General features: G+C 43.8%; 1 protein-coding gene across 2 annotated transcripts in view; it reads right to left on the bottom strand.

The window, feature by feature from the left end:
• Positions 1-4,420: 4,420 nt before the first annotated feature.
• The window catches only part of Rad54b (RAD54 homolog B), a 73,015-nt gene continuing 60,690 nt past the window's right edge, over positions 4,421-16,745 (bottom strand). Inside the window, 6 exon segments of one of the 2 annotated variants that reach the window (NM_001191755.4) lie at positions 4,424-4,788; positions 7,272-7,472; positions 7,639-7,705; positions 9,695-9,956; positions 10,683-10,858; positions 15,167-15,457. In NM_001191755.4, coding sequence (NP_001178684.2) covers positions 4,577-4,788; positions 7,272-7,472; positions 7,639-7,705; positions 9,695-9,956; positions 10,683-10,858; positions 15,167-15,457 — 1,209 coding nt within the window. In that variant the 3' untranslated portion in view covers positions 4,424-4,576. 2 annotated transcript variants of the gene reach the window in all.

The following is a 16,745-nucleotide window of genomic DNA, read 5'->3' as shown; positions in this document are numbered from 1 at the left end:
ACGATAATTGTTTTTGTCCTTTTGAAGACCCCACACTGATTTCCTCAGTAGCTGTATTAGCTTACCTTCCCACCATCACTGAGTGAAGTCTCCTCTCCCCTCCTCAGCAGCATTTGTCCTTTCTTTTCTTTCTGGATAGGTTTCTCCACAGAAGCCTGGGTGTCCTGGAACTGTGTAGACCAGGCTGGCATTGAATTCAGAGAGCTCTGCCAGCCTGTTTCCCAAGTGCTGGGATTAAAGAAGTATGCCACCACAGCCAGCAGTCATTTGATTTCCTGACTGCAGTCGTCCTGACTAGGGTGAAATGGAATTTCAAGGCAGCTTTCAGTTGGAATTCTCTGGTGTGGAGGATGTTAAACACCTTTTATAGTATTCGTTTGCCATTTGTAGTTCTTTTGAGAACTGTATTTAAATTCAATAGCTCACTACTCATGATTTGATGGTTTGATCTGGGTATTTAGATTTTGCAGCTCTTTCTACATTCTAGATGCTAATCCTGTGTGGGGTATGGCAAGCATTGAGCTGGGAAAAGTTTTTAGGTTTATTTCTAGGCCCTATGTTCTTTTCCCCTTAGTTAAGAATCCTGTTTTGTGTCTATTATTATTAGTATTATTATTATTACTATCATTATTATTGTTGTTGTTGTTCTGTATTATTATTGTTGTTGTTGTTGTTCTGTACCATAATTTGAGATACGATATGGCTTTATGATAAAAACAAGGCTTCCCTGAATGGTGTCCTCCAAGGTTCTACCTTCCAGACAGCCAAGTAAATAAATATTAGAGCAACCAGCCCCTTGTACTAAAGCTAACAGTGTCTTCTTTGCCCATGATCAAATTTTAAAATGTAGGAGGATTCAAAGAATCAAGGTTAAAGTGAGAGCTACTGCAATGGTTTTGCTTACAGGAGAAAGTAGTCATCACTAAATTAACACTCCCAAAGTGCTGATACAATCCCTAGCTGTCACATTTGTGCCGTTCTCATGATAGACTAGTCACAGTGACATAAATCATGGTGGTCCAAAAGTTCAAAACAAATACAATAGCACAGACAAACAAAAATGCAACCTCTTTGCAAAACCCTGTTATAAGTTACTTCGTCAAAGCTTACTTGTGCCTCACTCCCGCCTCAGTCATCCTCACTGGGATTGAGTCTCCAAGCCTTGATGCTCACTTACACTGTGGTGTCTCTGCTGTCCTACTGAGGACAGCTCAACTCTAGGCCTCCTTGAGCCTTTCTTAGCATCTACCCTGGGGAAGAATGGTTAATCTCACTCCCTGATAAGCTAAGAGCAGTTAATGAAAATTAAATCAAAGTTGGCAGATCATTTGACTGGGCCCTTAGGGTGCAGCCTTGCTATATTCATTTATCACTGACAAAAATACATTAGTGATTTGGGGAGCCTGTCCACACAAACAAGAGTGTGAGTTCCCAAAGACTCATGGAATCTGCGCTGTTGACTCGGGCTTCTGAGACATGTTACTAGGCTTGGGAGTCTCTCCTGTAATTAGTGCAGAGAGAGGCAGTAGGCACATAGAGAGCTTGCATTGTGGGTACCAGACTTTAAAAATAAAATGACTCCTGAAATATATGATTAAATTATATCTAACACTCCAGGCTCTTAAGTTGTGTAACAAACTCCAATAAAGCATGGTCTGAATCAAAAGATTTTTCCCCCACAGTATATTTTTTTAGTGATAAAAGCTGAATCCTGAACTGGTATTGATTTTATAGGCACCAAAGAGCGAGTCTTGCTGATGGGAATTTGAAACGACTCAAGGGAAAGAATAAACTAGCTATAGAAGAGGGCCACAGGAAACTGGTTCTGCCCCCCGCCCCCCAAAATCTGTTACACAGGGAAAAAGAAAATAATATCCCTTTACACCATCAGTTTTTCTTTCAGGAATCCAGAATGGTGGGTGGGCAGAGAGGGATGCTCACTGCTGCCAGTGTGGTGATTTAAGTACCCCTTCTCCCAGCTACTGGTCATCGAACTCCTGTGCCCCTGCATGGGATATGAGTCTCGACCCCAGTGCACTGGTTCCTATCAATAAACCTCATGTAATTACAGCAAGGATGGTCTTGTGTGAGTTCTTGGGGGAGGGGGTGCGTCATACCGAGACTTGAATGAGGGTCTCCCCACACCGGGGGTCTTTCAAATCCCTGCACAATATAAACTCGATTGGTAGTTTACACCTGTAATTCCAGTACTTGGGAGAAAAAAAGGATTAGATATTCAAAGTCATCTTCAGCTACTTGCTATGTAAAAAAGAAAAGAAAAAAAATCAGATGCAAAAACTAGCATCAAGCTCTGGAGTAATGAACTCAATCAAGAAAGAAATCAAGGGGAGTGTAGTCCCCGAGTGGTCATCACAAGAGCTGTTAAAGCCACAGCATCTCTTTCCCACCTCAGCCTGCAGCCATCATAAGTAAGGGACCACCTACAGGAGCTGTCAAAACAGCTGCACCAGGCAAAGCTGCGGCATCTCCTTTCCTCCCTTCAGAAGCAGTTCATGGTGGCAGAACCTCCTCTCCAGCATCCCCAATCCGTCCCCTTCAGCCCCTCCATCCCCTCAGTGATGGTGCTACAGCCAAAGCCCCTTCCAGCCTGGAAGGTCTTCCCAGCCTAACCCATGGACCTGATAAAAGGGAAGGGGAGAAGAGCGTCACCAGTCCCCGAGCATGAAAACCCACCAATCCCTGAGCTCCCCAATCTGCACTCCAGATAGCTCTGCCCTGAAAAGCTCTGCCCTTGGTTCAATTTGCCTCTGTTCCCTCTGGTAAGCAGAGGCAGCCAACCCGGATTCATCCCTCCATATCCTGGATCCTCCCAATAAATCTCTTTTATGAGATTACCTGGTGTGACTCATCAGAAGAAACCAGGAAGCAGTGAGGAGAAGCAGGAGGGGAGCAGGGCGGAGGCCCTCAGCTCCTCAGTCAGCTGGGGTCCCCTCCCCTGGCAGCTGCAGCCCCTCTGCTGAGGCGGCTTCTCTCTGCTGTGTGGTTCCTGGGCTTCCAAGTCTCAGGACACCTTTCCACCCCACCAGGGCAGGAACACTTGAAGGGGGAGTGTCCCATTTATAAGAGTTTAAAAACAACAAAACTACCCAGCATGAATTTCTAAAATGAGAACTTTAAAGCACTGAAAAAAAAATAAATTGAAAAACTTACTGGAAGATGGAAAGACACCACTACAGGTTGGTAAAATTACCAAAAGCAGTCTGCAGATTAAATGCAATCTCATTAAAATCCCAATAGTGTGCTTCACAGAACTAGGAAAAGGAATCCTAAAATATATCTAGAAGCACAGAAGTCCCCAAATAAAGCAGGCAATCCTTACCACAATATAACAACCACAGTCACAACAACAAAATCATGGTACTGGCACAAAACAAGTGAACCAGACAGAAGACAAAAGCCCCGCAAGGCACACTGGTGGCCAGGCCCCTCCCTTCCTGGGGTCCTCAAGCCACCAGGTTCCACTCACAGAAAACTCTTAACTGCCAGACCCTGCCCTACCATCCAAAGTAAAAAACCTACCAACCCCCACCCTGGAAAGACCCCCTGGCTCCAAGAAATCCTACAAATGAGGCAACCACCAGCCTCAAAAAATTGGATTTATCCCTCCCAATAAATCTCCCACGAGAAGTTTGTTGTGTGTTGTGACTTTGCTGTATTCCTTGGCTCCTGACTGCCAAGATGCCTCTCAGAGCAGAGCTGGATACTTTCCTCAGAGCAGAGTTTTCCCTAAGGAAACCTCCTAGGAGCAGAGCTGCAACACTTGCTGGGAAGCTTCGGAGCAGAGCTCCTGTAGAGGAGCCTTTCCCTGCAGAGTTGCTACACTTAACAGTTTCCATTTGTAGGACGACACTGGATCCATCTTTCTCACTCTGCACAAAAATCTATTCAAAATCACGGCGGGAACTGTATAAACTGCTAGAGGAAAACACAGACCCTGCAAGACACAGGCTGAGGCAGGAGTTTTCTTAACAGGAAACGTGTGTGCTGACAATACTCCAGAGTGTGTGCTTTCACCAGCTCAACTGCCCACTCCCACCCACTCCTGCCCTGCTGTCCCTTCCTTAATCTCCCACTTCCAAAAGTGCCACAAAGACGAAGGTCTAAGCAAGCACAGGGCACCATCACCAGAGTGAAGAGAGCCTGAGAGTCATATCCAGATACAGAAAGAACCACAAAAATTAAACAGCAAAAAACCCTAACTCATCCCATCAATAAACAGGCTAATAAACTACACAGCTCTCAAAAGAAGAAACAACCAACACACACTCAGGAGAGCACACGGCAGCCTTAAGCAATCAGGGAAAGGCAAGTTAAACTGCTGACACGGGATGAAGTTTATCCATCGCGGACTCACATAGAGCATGAGCAGATGTAGGACGGCACATCGGACGGCACAAGATTAAAAAACAACTCAGGTTTTATTGTACATAAATAGACATATTGTGAAACAAAGTTCACTATTATAATTTAAATAATTTTGTCATTTTCAAGATTACAGTTAATTCCTATATTAATTTTTAAGGGGAGTACAGAAATGTTGGAAAGTGGTCCTTCATTAGATGGCAGGAGCTTGGTTGGTTATATTCTGGAAAAAGAAGGACACATTTTCCCTTATTCTTTCGAGAAATGGGTCTGGGAGATTTAAATGGTCTCCTGAAAAATGTTTCCACTGCTTCAGCTGTGACATGGACAGAGGTCTCGAGGAGCTGGACTTCTGAGGGCCAAGCTGACACTGTCTAGAGGTGACAGGGTTTTCCGACGCATCATCTGCAATGAATTAAACAGTAAGACCCTTTGGACAGCAGCCACCCCACTACATACAGAATCATGTGCCACGTCTGATCACCATAGTTCAGATTAAACCATTCATCCATTTGCACATCGTGAAAGGCTGCTGACTGTGCGCTCAGTAAGCCTTCTGGCCTCTGAATCCAACAGCTTCAATGTCTACTAAAAAGATACACATCAGACAAATGATCTCCCAAACAAATGTTTCCTAGTGCACAACCGTCAGGTAAGGCCTGTGGGGCAGAGCTGGGGTAGAGTCACAGTGTGAGTGAGCCCTCGTCTTGTGTGCATAAGGTCTCTTGTCCAATCTCCAGCACCAATAAATAGACAAGTTCTGTGTTTATTTTTTTCTGTGTTGCAAACACAAACATCGGAGTCCGAACGCCATCCATCAAAGTCCTGAGTCTCTGCAGTGAGCACACTAATATTCTCTAGACTGGCTCCCTGCGAAATGAGGCATAAAGACTACTGCACCCATCAATTCAGGTAAGATGCCTCTAAAAACTTGTTATTTTTAACTCTATGGTTTGTGTGTCTGCATGTGGGTGCGTGTAGTGTATACACGTGGGTGGGTGTGTGCACGTGAACATAGGTGCTCAAGGAGGCCAGAGTGATCACAACCTGTGCAGCCGGAACTGCAGACACTAACAAAAATAAGTTATCTGACAAATACATACTTTACTGCAGGAAAAAAAGGTGTATAAGTAAAAGTGTATAACTAATTACACACGTGTAGTGTGGGGGTAAATAAATGATTATATGTCCATACAATGTAAGGTAACACAGCTGAGTGGGAAAGGAACTCACCCTGCTCCGTATATTGCTATTCCTAAAAGCTTACAGTGAATTCTTGTATTTACACCACTTATCAAATTTATATCAAATTTATGAGACTCTACAAAGAAGAAAATTTAAAAGGGTTAAAACCATTTTAGAAAATAAGTTTGAAAACCATTAAGTCATTCTGAGAGATGGTGGTGCATGCCTTTAATCCTAGCAGAGGCAAGAGTATCTCTGAGTTCAAGGCTAGCCTGGGCTACAAAGGGAATGTGAAGCTATCCCAGGCTACCTAACAAGAGCTTGACTTACAAAAAAAAAAGAAAAAAGAAAAAAGAAAAGTTTTACAAAATAAAGCAAAAAAGAAAAGTACATAGTAAGTAATGTCCATGAAGAGACAAATGAAAATATTTATCTGAGGTTTTAAATCTATTCCTAAGGCAGGGGTAAGAGAGTGAAGAGGTGAAGGTAGCCTGTCTACATACAAGTTCCAGACCAGCCAGAGCTACAGAGTAAGACCGTGTCTCAAAAACTAAACAAGTAAAATAAAATCTACCCTAATAAATATGTCCTATATCAACAGAACTGAAATATAATTATGATTATGCATAGTCATATCTGTTAATACTAGTATGTGCAATATAAATTTTAGAATGTGTAAATTTATATAAACTAAATTACAGGTTATATAAAACATTAGCTTTGGGCTGGGTTTGTGGCTCAGAACTCAGAGTACTCATTCAGCATGTTCAAAGCTCTAGATTCAATCCCTAAAACCACAGAAAATATTGTATAACATACGGGTATGTATATATGATTTAATGTGTATCTGTACATGTGTGCACATGTACAATAATATTTATGTACATGTTTTGTTTTGAGAATTTCATATATAAGTACTGTATTTACATCATATACACACCTCAAACTCCTCCCTTTAAGAAGTTAAAAAAGAAAAACTTAAACATCACAAAGATTTATGTTATAATTTCTGTCTGAGTGTCTGTGTGCCGGGTGAGTGGGCAGTGCCTTTGCACTTTATGTACCATGTACACAAAAACATGCCTTGTCTGTTACATGGTGCTAGGACCCAAAGTCCAGTCCTCATGACCGTGCAGCAAGCACTCTTAGCTGCCAGGCCATCCCTCCAGCCCCCAACGACATCATCTATCTGCCAAGTGACCTTCCCTTCCTGGACATGGCTTCCTCACACCATTCTCACCTGGTTCCCCTGTGAACAGTGTCTAACTTTAAAGACAGAGAGTCTCAGGATTATTTAAACAACACTCGTGGTCCAAGAACTGAGAAGCATAGTTGATTTTTCTAAGCACCTCAAAGTCTTGCCCTATTATGAATAAATCTTACATGATTTAGACAAACAATTCGTAATTTTACGTGTAAGGATTTTATGAAATTTCATTAAAACATCTTTCTTATTCTGAAGCCATTCTGCCAGGCTTTGAGAGATTTGCTAGTAAATTTTTTCACAACAAATTTAGAAGAAATGAAACTGAGCTTAAGGTTCTACTGAATACTTTCTCAAGTGTGTACCCAGTACTTGTCCTACAACCCGAGGGACAAAGAAAACTAATACATGCAAATGGCAGGCATTTCTGAGTTGCTCTTTCAATGTTTTCAGAGCCAAGTTGAGTGTACTGCGGTAGCGGGATCAACATACAACTCACCAGAGTGATCTTTCTCTCCTGTGCACTCACAGTCAAGCAGGTCATGAGTAACACAATGTGAATTTTCATGTAATGTGAACAAGTTTTTAAGCTCTTCCACTGAAAACTGGATCTGTTCGGATGATCTGGTTAGGTCTACAACCACCCCAGAAAGGCCTTGCTTACTGATCTGCCTTTGATAGATCTTTTCCTCTATTGTACCTGGGGAGAAAACACCCATTAGATTTCCTTCTTGTATCCATTACTTGTGTTTGGTAAAACGTTTGTTACTTATTATCTGATAAAAGAATACATTCCAGATATTGAAGCACAAACTAACAACAAAGAACTTTAAGGCCATCACTTTCTATGCCAGGAAGGTTGTTACCTGTAGTCAGGAGTCTGTAAACATGGACAGGGTGTTTCTGGCCGTCTCTCCACACTCTAGCCATGGCCTAGGCAAAGGTAAGGAGAGCTCTGAGTGCAGTAGGATCCAATGGCCCCTGCCACATAAATAATCCGCAGTATACTTTACTACTGGGAATTCTGGATTTCACTAATAGATTAAAAAACCAAGCAAGTGCCAGCAAGATGCTCAGCGGTAAGAGCGTCAGCCTGACAAGCCAATTTGAGGCCTAGAACCTAGACTGTAAGACAGCCAGCTCCTACAAACTGTCCTCTGACCTCCACAGACGTTCCATGCCACACACTGGCTTGCAGGTACAGGTGCAGGTGCACACACACACACACACACACACACACACACACACACACGCACACACACGATGTGCCCGCTTTATATCCTTGACCTGGGCTCAGAGAAGCAGACTGAGCACTCAGAGAGGCGTGTGAAGGAGCTGCAGAAGTGCCATGCAACAGTGAGATGGGTATCTTGATAAAACATGAAAGCAAATTTGGACAGTCAAGATGCAAAGTACCAAGCACAGCCTGGCATGCACGGTCCTAGAAGCAAGTAATAGCTCACGCTTGAAAATTCCTTACGGTATCTGCAATCACATTAGGCTCCCTCTAGTTTAAGGATTAACAGTGATACTATGCAGCAAAGGGTTGATATTTTTATACCTTGCCCACTCTCCCAAAAAGGCTGCCCTCCAATGCCCTTACCCTATGAAGCCTGTTACTGCGTTCCTCTTTTATTGACAATGTGTGCATGTGGCTGTCTCTTACCCTTACCTTACCAAGGAGAAAACCCTACCAGGCATAGAACACTGCCAGCATGCTTGGTCATCAACTTTTACCACATAAATTACCCACTGATCTAAAGCCTACAAAAGAAAATCCCCTAACTTGTGAGATAAAGATTTCAAAGAGTCCCACTCTCAAGACCAGCAAACCAGAGGCCACTTAAAGAACCATGAAATGCCTATTTTTCTCTCTGCCCACAGGCAGCCTGGATGCTGGGATCTGGATGACTCCCTTTCCCCAACTCCTTTCTCTCCTACTGAAATGTAGGTCTTTGCCCCACGCAGTTCAGTTGTCTACAATCATCCTCATCTCCCTCATGCTGACCATCACACTCAGCTTCACAGAGCTACAAATCTGACCTCTGGGGAAGATGATCGGAGGATTCATCAGGCTGTTGTGGAGGCTCTAATGCTACAGAACCAACTCCTACCAGATGCTCTGGACACCAAATCTTGGTGGAAGTCCCTTGGCTGGTAATTCCCTGCGGTACTTCCCTCCTCGGTGCTGAGGATTAAATGCTGTTCGTACAACTGAGAGGGGAGATGGATGGAGTTTGTGCCTGGTCCCTCCTGAACTCTGCCTTATGAGTTTGCTGACTTTAGTATCCTTGTAAACTAACAACTGAGTACAGCTACTTTCCTCTGATCTCTGAGACCTGGTTAATCACAAAACTTCACTCGTCTCAGGATCCCATAATGAAATACCAACTGAGGTAGGAATCTATTTGTTAAAACCTCAAAATACATAAAAGTTGTCTGTACATTGAAAAGTATCCTGGTCTTCTCCACAAAGTTTCCTAAAGAAGTGACTGTTGTAGCCTTACTGCAGCCTACACAAATCGATCATGGCTCCATAACTGTCATCCCCAGTGGTCGTGAACACCCTGCAAGTTAGCTGTACAGTGTGACCCAAAGCTTTCTCATGCTGGAAGGAGAACAAATCTCCACCTCTCTACAGATAGGAAACATAGGCTACTAACATCCATTTGTGGAGATGCTGTGAAGATTAAATAGACGGTAAGTGGGAAGCATGCAGCAGAGCGCCGATGCAGCAGAGCGCCGGTACAAAACTAGAGCCCAACACGAAACCACTATTAACATATCATCATCACCATCACCACCACCACCACCACCACCACCACCACCACCACCACCACCACCACCACCACCACCACCACCATCATCATAGCTGTGCTTCTGGACGTTCATAATGTCTACTTAATGCATAAATAGTCCTACCTGGATGTCAGTAGCTGGGTTCCAATCAATATCATAAAGAATTAAGTGAGATCCTCCAATAAGATTAAGTCCCACACCACCAGCTTTTGAACTTAATAAAAAAATAAAATCAGTAGAGTATTTACTATTGAAATTATCAACAATTTGCTGTCTTTGAGAGACTGGTGTTTGTCCATCAAGTCTTGCACAAGCATATCCATGACACTTGCATACTTCTTCTAAAAGATTCAAGGTTTGTCTGTAGTTGGATACCAAAATCACTCTGTCAACCAAAAACAAAATGTTATTACATAACATTTTAAAGCAGTATCTTGCATTGTTTTTTAGGTGAAGGACAATGTAATACTGATATTACAGAAGGATCAGCAGCAGCATTGAACCACTAACCCACAGGGGCTCCTCTCTTATCTAAAGTCCTTATCTAAACTGCCAGTTCTAAGATGCTAGACCATCTTAGACGCTTGCCTCCTTCATCTCTGAAGTCACCCTAAAAAGAGCAAAGTAAACAAAATGCAAGATTGAACGAAAATTCAAGCTCTATCATATAAACAGGGGAATGTTTATATGCAAAAGTAAAAGGAGAAAAGTAGGGCAGAGACTGGCTGTCTCAAAAGAGCATCGGTCAAGGGAAAACACAGAGTGAGTTCCAGGAGAAATCAACACAGGGTGTGCACACAGCACAGTCTTTCCATTTTTAATTGTGTGTATGCAAACATGTGTGTGACACAGGTACCCACAGGGGCTGGAAGTGGGTGTCAGGTCCCTGCAGGTAGTTACAGGCAGCTGCTAGCTACCCAGGTTCTCTGGAAGAGCAGTGTGCACTCTCAACCACAGGGAGAGCAGTGTGTGCTCTCAACCACGGACAATCTCGCTGAGGCTCCCCAGGAGCGAAGGTTGTAGAGTGAGTTTCAGTTCCCAGGCAGGGCTTGTGGAGGGAGGACGCAGTGACTGACAGACAATGACATGAATGGCTGGACACTGGGCTTACTTTTCAGTGGGACGAAGTTCAGAGATCGCCGCCAGGAGCTTTACTAACACCTGTAGTTTCCCTGACTCGCTCTCGGAGAGCTGCAGCAGGTTGTAGCCAGCAGGGAACACAGTCAGCAAGCCTTGGCAAAGGCTCCTTTCTTCATTTTCATCACGACTCGAGTTAAATTCTTTACCCTGTTCAAATGTGAGTTAATACTTGTTCACGTTGACTGCTTTAATAAGTAAGGAGCAAAATATACACAGTAGTCCAAGCCAACTCTGAAGTAAATCTTTGTAAGTAAAAATTACGATTTTGAGGTAGTACCATGCTCCCTGCACAGCTCCTGGGCCTTTCCAAAGCCCTGGCATCTCCTATCAATGCCCTCACTCCCTGGCATCCCCATCAATGCCCTCACTCCCTGGCATCCCTCATCAATGCCCTCACTCCCTGGCATCCCCATCAATGCCCTCACTCCCTGGCATCCCCATCAATGTCCTCACTCCCTGGCATCCCCCATCAATGCCCTCACTCCCTGGTATCCCCCATCAATGTCCTCACTCCCTGGCATCCCCATCAATGCCCTCACTCCCTGGCATCCCTCATCAATGCCCTCACTCCCTGGCATCCCCATCAATGCCCTCACTCCCTGGCATCCCCATCAATGTCCTCACTCCCTGGTATCCCCCATCAATGCCCTCACTCCCTGGTATCCCCCATCAATGTCCTCACTCCCTGGCATCCCCCATCAATGCCCTCACTCCCTGGCATCCCCATCAATGCCCTCACTCCCTGGCATCCCCATCAATGCCCTCACTCCCTGGTATCCCCCATCAATGCCCTCACTCCCTGGCATCCCCATCAATGCCCTCACTCTCTGGCATCCCCATCAATGCCCTCACTCCCTGGGATCCCCCATCAATGTCCTCACTCCCTGGCATCCCCCATCAATGCCCTCACTCCCTGGTATCCCCCATCAATGTCCTCACTCCCTGGCATCCCCCATCAATGCCCTCACTCCCTGGTATCCCCCATCAATGTCCTCACTCCCTGGCATCCCCCATCAATGTCCTCACTCCCTGGCATCCCCATCAATAAATATACTCTCTTCTTTTCACTCTCTCCTCTCTTACTACTTATTCTCTTGACTTGTAGGTGCCTCACAAAATCTCCCAAATGACAAACTGAAACAAGACAACAGTGTCCTGAGTCATAAGTCATATCAGTTTCGTCATAAGAAGTAATGATGTCATCCCTAAGCTAATAGAGAAATTTACCTTATAATACATTTTGTTTATATAACTAGAATTTGGCAGGGGTGGGGCGACATGCTAGATATTGAAGCCAGAGCCTCCATTTTAACTCGGATTATTTTCATTCCAAAGCAATTATAGGCACCTCTGAAATTCTTTCCTACAAATGCCTAGTTGGCCCAGAAATATATAAGATGACAACCCCTGTCATGACAACCCCTGTTAAAGGGTCCGGATTGATGAGCCTCTCCTCTTCCTAGTTTACCAGAATTCTCCCCTTTTCTGGAATTTTGTTAATCTTCACTGCCTGCCTAAAAGGCTTCTTTTCTGCTGTTACCTCAGTTCTATACAGAACTGAGGGTCTGATGTAAATTTTATCTGCTTATTCAGATCCCTTTGTTCTTTCAGTCTCACCCTAGGGACCAGGCTGGCCTGGAATTCCCTGTTAAGTAAAGACTGGCCTTGAACTCAGAGATAACCTGTCTCCCCTCCTCGAGTGATGAACACAACAGGCCAGGGTTTCTGTTTTCTGTTTTTCTAATGCACCCTATATTCATCTTTCACCTCATTTAACTGAGTAGTTAACTAAACTCCCCTTATAGTACCTTTTTAGTAGTACTAGACAAACCTTTCTGTGTACATATTTAACTGTAATTTGGCTTTAAACAAGAAAAAAAAACAATACTTAGGTAAAGTCACTTAAATATCTGTAAAACTTAAAAAGTTTATATCAAGTTAGATCTACACAATACACCTATAATTTGAAGACGTCTTGACACAGGGCACAGTCTAAATATTTGAATGTGCTGTGAAGAACTATTTGGGATGGATGCACACATTCACACACACACACACACACACACACACACACACACACACACACACACACACACACAGAGGAGGGGATATGCAAAAACATTCTAAATTAAGTGATGTATTCTGGGCCGTCATTATTTCTTCCTTTTAAGGAAGAATTTTTGGCTTCTATTCTTCCTGGGCTGTATGCCCAAAGGGTTTAATTTTTACCACTGTATATAGTATCTGTTTCTTTAAGAGTTGCTTAATAAATTGTTATAATCCAGCTTTCTGCAGTTACACAAAGCTTACTTCTATAATAAACTAAGTAAACAGGATCCACTGTAGGATAAACTTGGAGAATTTCGTTACAACGCTCCATTTTTTAAGTGTATAATTAATGATCTCATATATAAGTCAGCACCCACAGTTTTTGTTTGGGAAAGTTATTTGTGAATATATTTTGATTTTACTGTTTAAATAATTGAATAAAAGTTTTCCATGGTGAGCTGAAACTCTCCATCATTAACAGTTACTGTGCCATTTCTTTAACTAGGCCTGGAAGAACTACTAGGCTCTTCCCATAACTTCTTGTTAAACCGTCTCAACGATGTCATCATGAGGTAATTGTTAGCTCTGCATTCCAACACAACAGCTAACACTTAGAGATACAACTTAAGTACAAAACTCGGCAAACATTAAGGAGTTAGAGCTGGAACTGTGCTATAATCCTAGCTGCTGGGATGTAAAGACAATTAGGATCAGAACCCAGTCACGCTCAGCTACATATGGATGTCAAGGCCAACCCGAGCTGCAGGAGATGCTCTCAGAGGAAAAGAATGACAGGTATAACTTAAGGAACTGACACCAGTCCTAATCTCAGAAATCACTACCATGCTGCAGTCTGCCTCATGATCGTTAAATATGCAGTTGCCCAACTATGTCATCAATTCAAATTCACACCTACAGAAGGAATATAATTTGGAAAACATTCAAGAAAAATACTATATATAAATATCTTGAGTCCCTATTTTCTTTCTTTCTCTTTGTTTGTTTTCCCCCTCTTTTCTGAGTTTCTCTGTGTAGCCCAGACTGTCTTGGCACTCATTCTATAGACCAGGCTGGCCTAGAATTCAGTTGTACCTGCCTCTGCCTCCTGACTGCTGAGAGTAAAGCCTGTACCACAAAAATAGGGAGGGAAGCAAGCACAGCAGGAGGAGCTTCTTGTCTTGGCTGTTCTGAAGGCTACAGCGGAAGTAAAAAGTCCAGGAATTTAATACTAAACTGGTCAAAACAGCAAGAGCCTCTCTTAACAAAGACACAGAGATGGTCATAGTACTTACTGCAGGTAGTTGCATGAAGAATAAAAAAAACAAGAAAAGCACTTTGCTTTGCTATACAAAGAATAACAACTATTAGCTAGTGCTATCCATAATACCAAAATGCGGTTTTTCTAGTTGGAGACTATACAATGATTTTTATTTTTGTTTCTGTTCTGCAACAGAACCTGACTCTGCAGCCCAGGCCGACCTTAAGGTCAGAGCGATTCCCCCTTAGCCTCCCACAGGTAAGGACCGCAAGCGCCAGCTCCACACCAGCTGCTTGTTTTCTTTTGTGGACTTTCTGAGCTTTCCAAATTTTCTGCAACAATAATGTATTACTTTTATAAAAAGAAAAATAAACTATTTAATGCTCAGTTCTGTATGTGTTAGCATCACAGAAATGAATATGTTAACATAAAATAGGAAGGGAGAAGCCATGGCCAATGCTGGAGAGATTCTGCGACAGAACCAGAAAGGAGGGCTGCCTCACAAACCCCACTCGAGCCCAGCACAAGTCAGCTTCTGGGCTCCAGGCCGCACAGCTCTCCTTACCTCACCTCAGACTCAGACCTCAGACTCTCCTCACCTCACCTCAAACTCAGACCTCAGACTCTCCTTACCTCACCTCAGACTCAGACTCTCCTCACCTCACCTCAGACTCAGACTCTCCTCACCTCACCTCAGACCTCAGAGTCTCCTCACCTCACCTCAGACTCAGACTCTCCTCACCTCACCTCAGACTCAGACTCTCCTCACCTCACCTCAGACTCAGACTCTCCTCACCTCAGACTCAGACTCTCCTCACCTCACCTCAAACTCAGACCTCAGACTCTCCTCACCTCACCTCAGACTCAGACTCTCCTCACCTCAGACTCAGACTCTCCTCACCTCACCTCAAACTCAGACCTCAGACTCTCCTCACCTCACCTCAGACTCAGACCTCAGACTCTCCTCACCTCAAACTCAGACTCAGACTCTCCTCACCTCACCTCAAACTCAGACCTCAGACTCTCCTCACCTCAGACTCAGACTCAGACTCTCCTCACCTCACCTCAAACTCAGACCTCAGACTCTCCTCACCTCACCTCAGACTCAGACTCAGACTCTCCTCACCTCACCTCAGACTCAGACTCACCTTCACAAAGCTGAACAAGAGGCGAGGATGATTGCATAGCTTCTTCAGGGCGCCTATGCAAATGAGGTGAGCACTATTTCCCAAAAGGCCTTGCAGACAGAACCTGACAGATTGAGAACTCAGCAGCTTTCGGTAAAGCTCAATCTGCAGTGCTCCTGGTCGGCAAAAGACTACGTTCTCTATCTTAGGGGGGAGATATTTATTGATGACCTCCTGAGTTCTTCTAAGGATGAAACATCCAGTGAGGCGTGTGAGCTCAGTTGTTCTTCTCTCCCCTAACTCTCTCTCTTCCTACAGAAGAAAGAGCAGACGTACAAAGTGGTTATGTACAAAAACACCTATAATTATGATTAAAATGAACATTAGATATTGTGGAATAAGAAAGCATCATTAGTTCAGTTTTTAGGGGAAAAAGGGGTGGCTTTAGAGACCAAGTCCCACCACAAGAGCTCAAGCTGACCTGATGCTCACCATGTTGCAGAGTCTGCTCATGAGTTCACGCTTCCTGCTCTGCCTCCAGAGGCTGAGATTACAACACAGACGACTACATTAGACCTTTCTCAAAAGTAGAAACGAAATACATGCATGGGGATAGAGAACCCAACCTTGGTATTTGGGAGTCTAACTCAATAGCACAGTATGTGCAGGACCCTGGGATCAATTCCTACCACTGGAAAAAAACAAAGCAAAACTCCATCACAACATTTTAAAATACATACTTTTTATTAATTCTTTGAGAATTACATATGCATAATGTATTTTTATCATATTCTCCCCCTACTCTTCCCACTAACTCCTCCCAGTGAACCCAATTCCCCACCCCAGTTTCTTGTCCTTTAAAAACGAAAACCACTGGTGATTTGAATAAGAATGGCCCCCACAAGCTCATGTGTTTAAATGTTTAGTTAATGGGAGTAGCACTATTTGAGAGGATTAGAAGGATCAGGAGGTATGGTCTTGGAGAAGTTATCTCTTTCTCTCCATGTCCCCTGTCTATCTACCTACCTACCTACCTATCTATCTACCGCTCTCTCTCTCTCCCTCTCTCTTTCCCCCCCTTCTTCTCTCTCCCTCCCTCCCCCCACCACGCCATCCCGTCTGTGGATCAGGATACAGCTCTCGACTACTTTCTCCAGCACCATGTCTGCCATGCCCGACACCACACTCCCTGCCATGATGACAACAGACTAAATCTCTGAAATTGTAAGCAGGCCTCCAATTAAATAGTTTCTTTTATAAGAATTGATTGTCATAGCATCTCTACACATCTCTTCACAGCAATAAAAAAGTGGCTTAAGTCAACCACCAACTCCAATTGGTGCTACCGATGTAATGATGGGTGTCGGTCACCTGCTGGAACACAGGGGACTTGCCAGGTGCCACAGCTGTAAAGATTGATTATCCCTCTCGCAGAAGCCACCAACTGTCATTAGCTCCTCAGCTAGGGTAGGGATGCATGGGTCCCTCCATAATGGACTACTGACTGGCTTGATCCGGAACAGAAACCAAGGCTGCTGTGAGTCATGAGTCTGTTCAGAACAGTCCTTTCATAACCAGAAGATACTGATTGGCCCTGATC

This window comes from Rattus norvegicus, chromosome 5 (assembly GCF_021556685.1).
Source record: "Rattus norvegicus strain SHRSP/BbbUtx chromosome 5, alternate assembly SHRSP_T2T, whole genome shotgun sequence".
NCBI classification, from domain to species: domain Eukaryota; kingdom Metazoa; phylum Chordata; class Mammalia; order Rodentia; family Muridae; genus Rattus; species Rattus norvegicus.
Note: the sequence above shows the minus strand (reverse complement) of the source record. Positions and strands in the feature narration are given on the sequence as shown.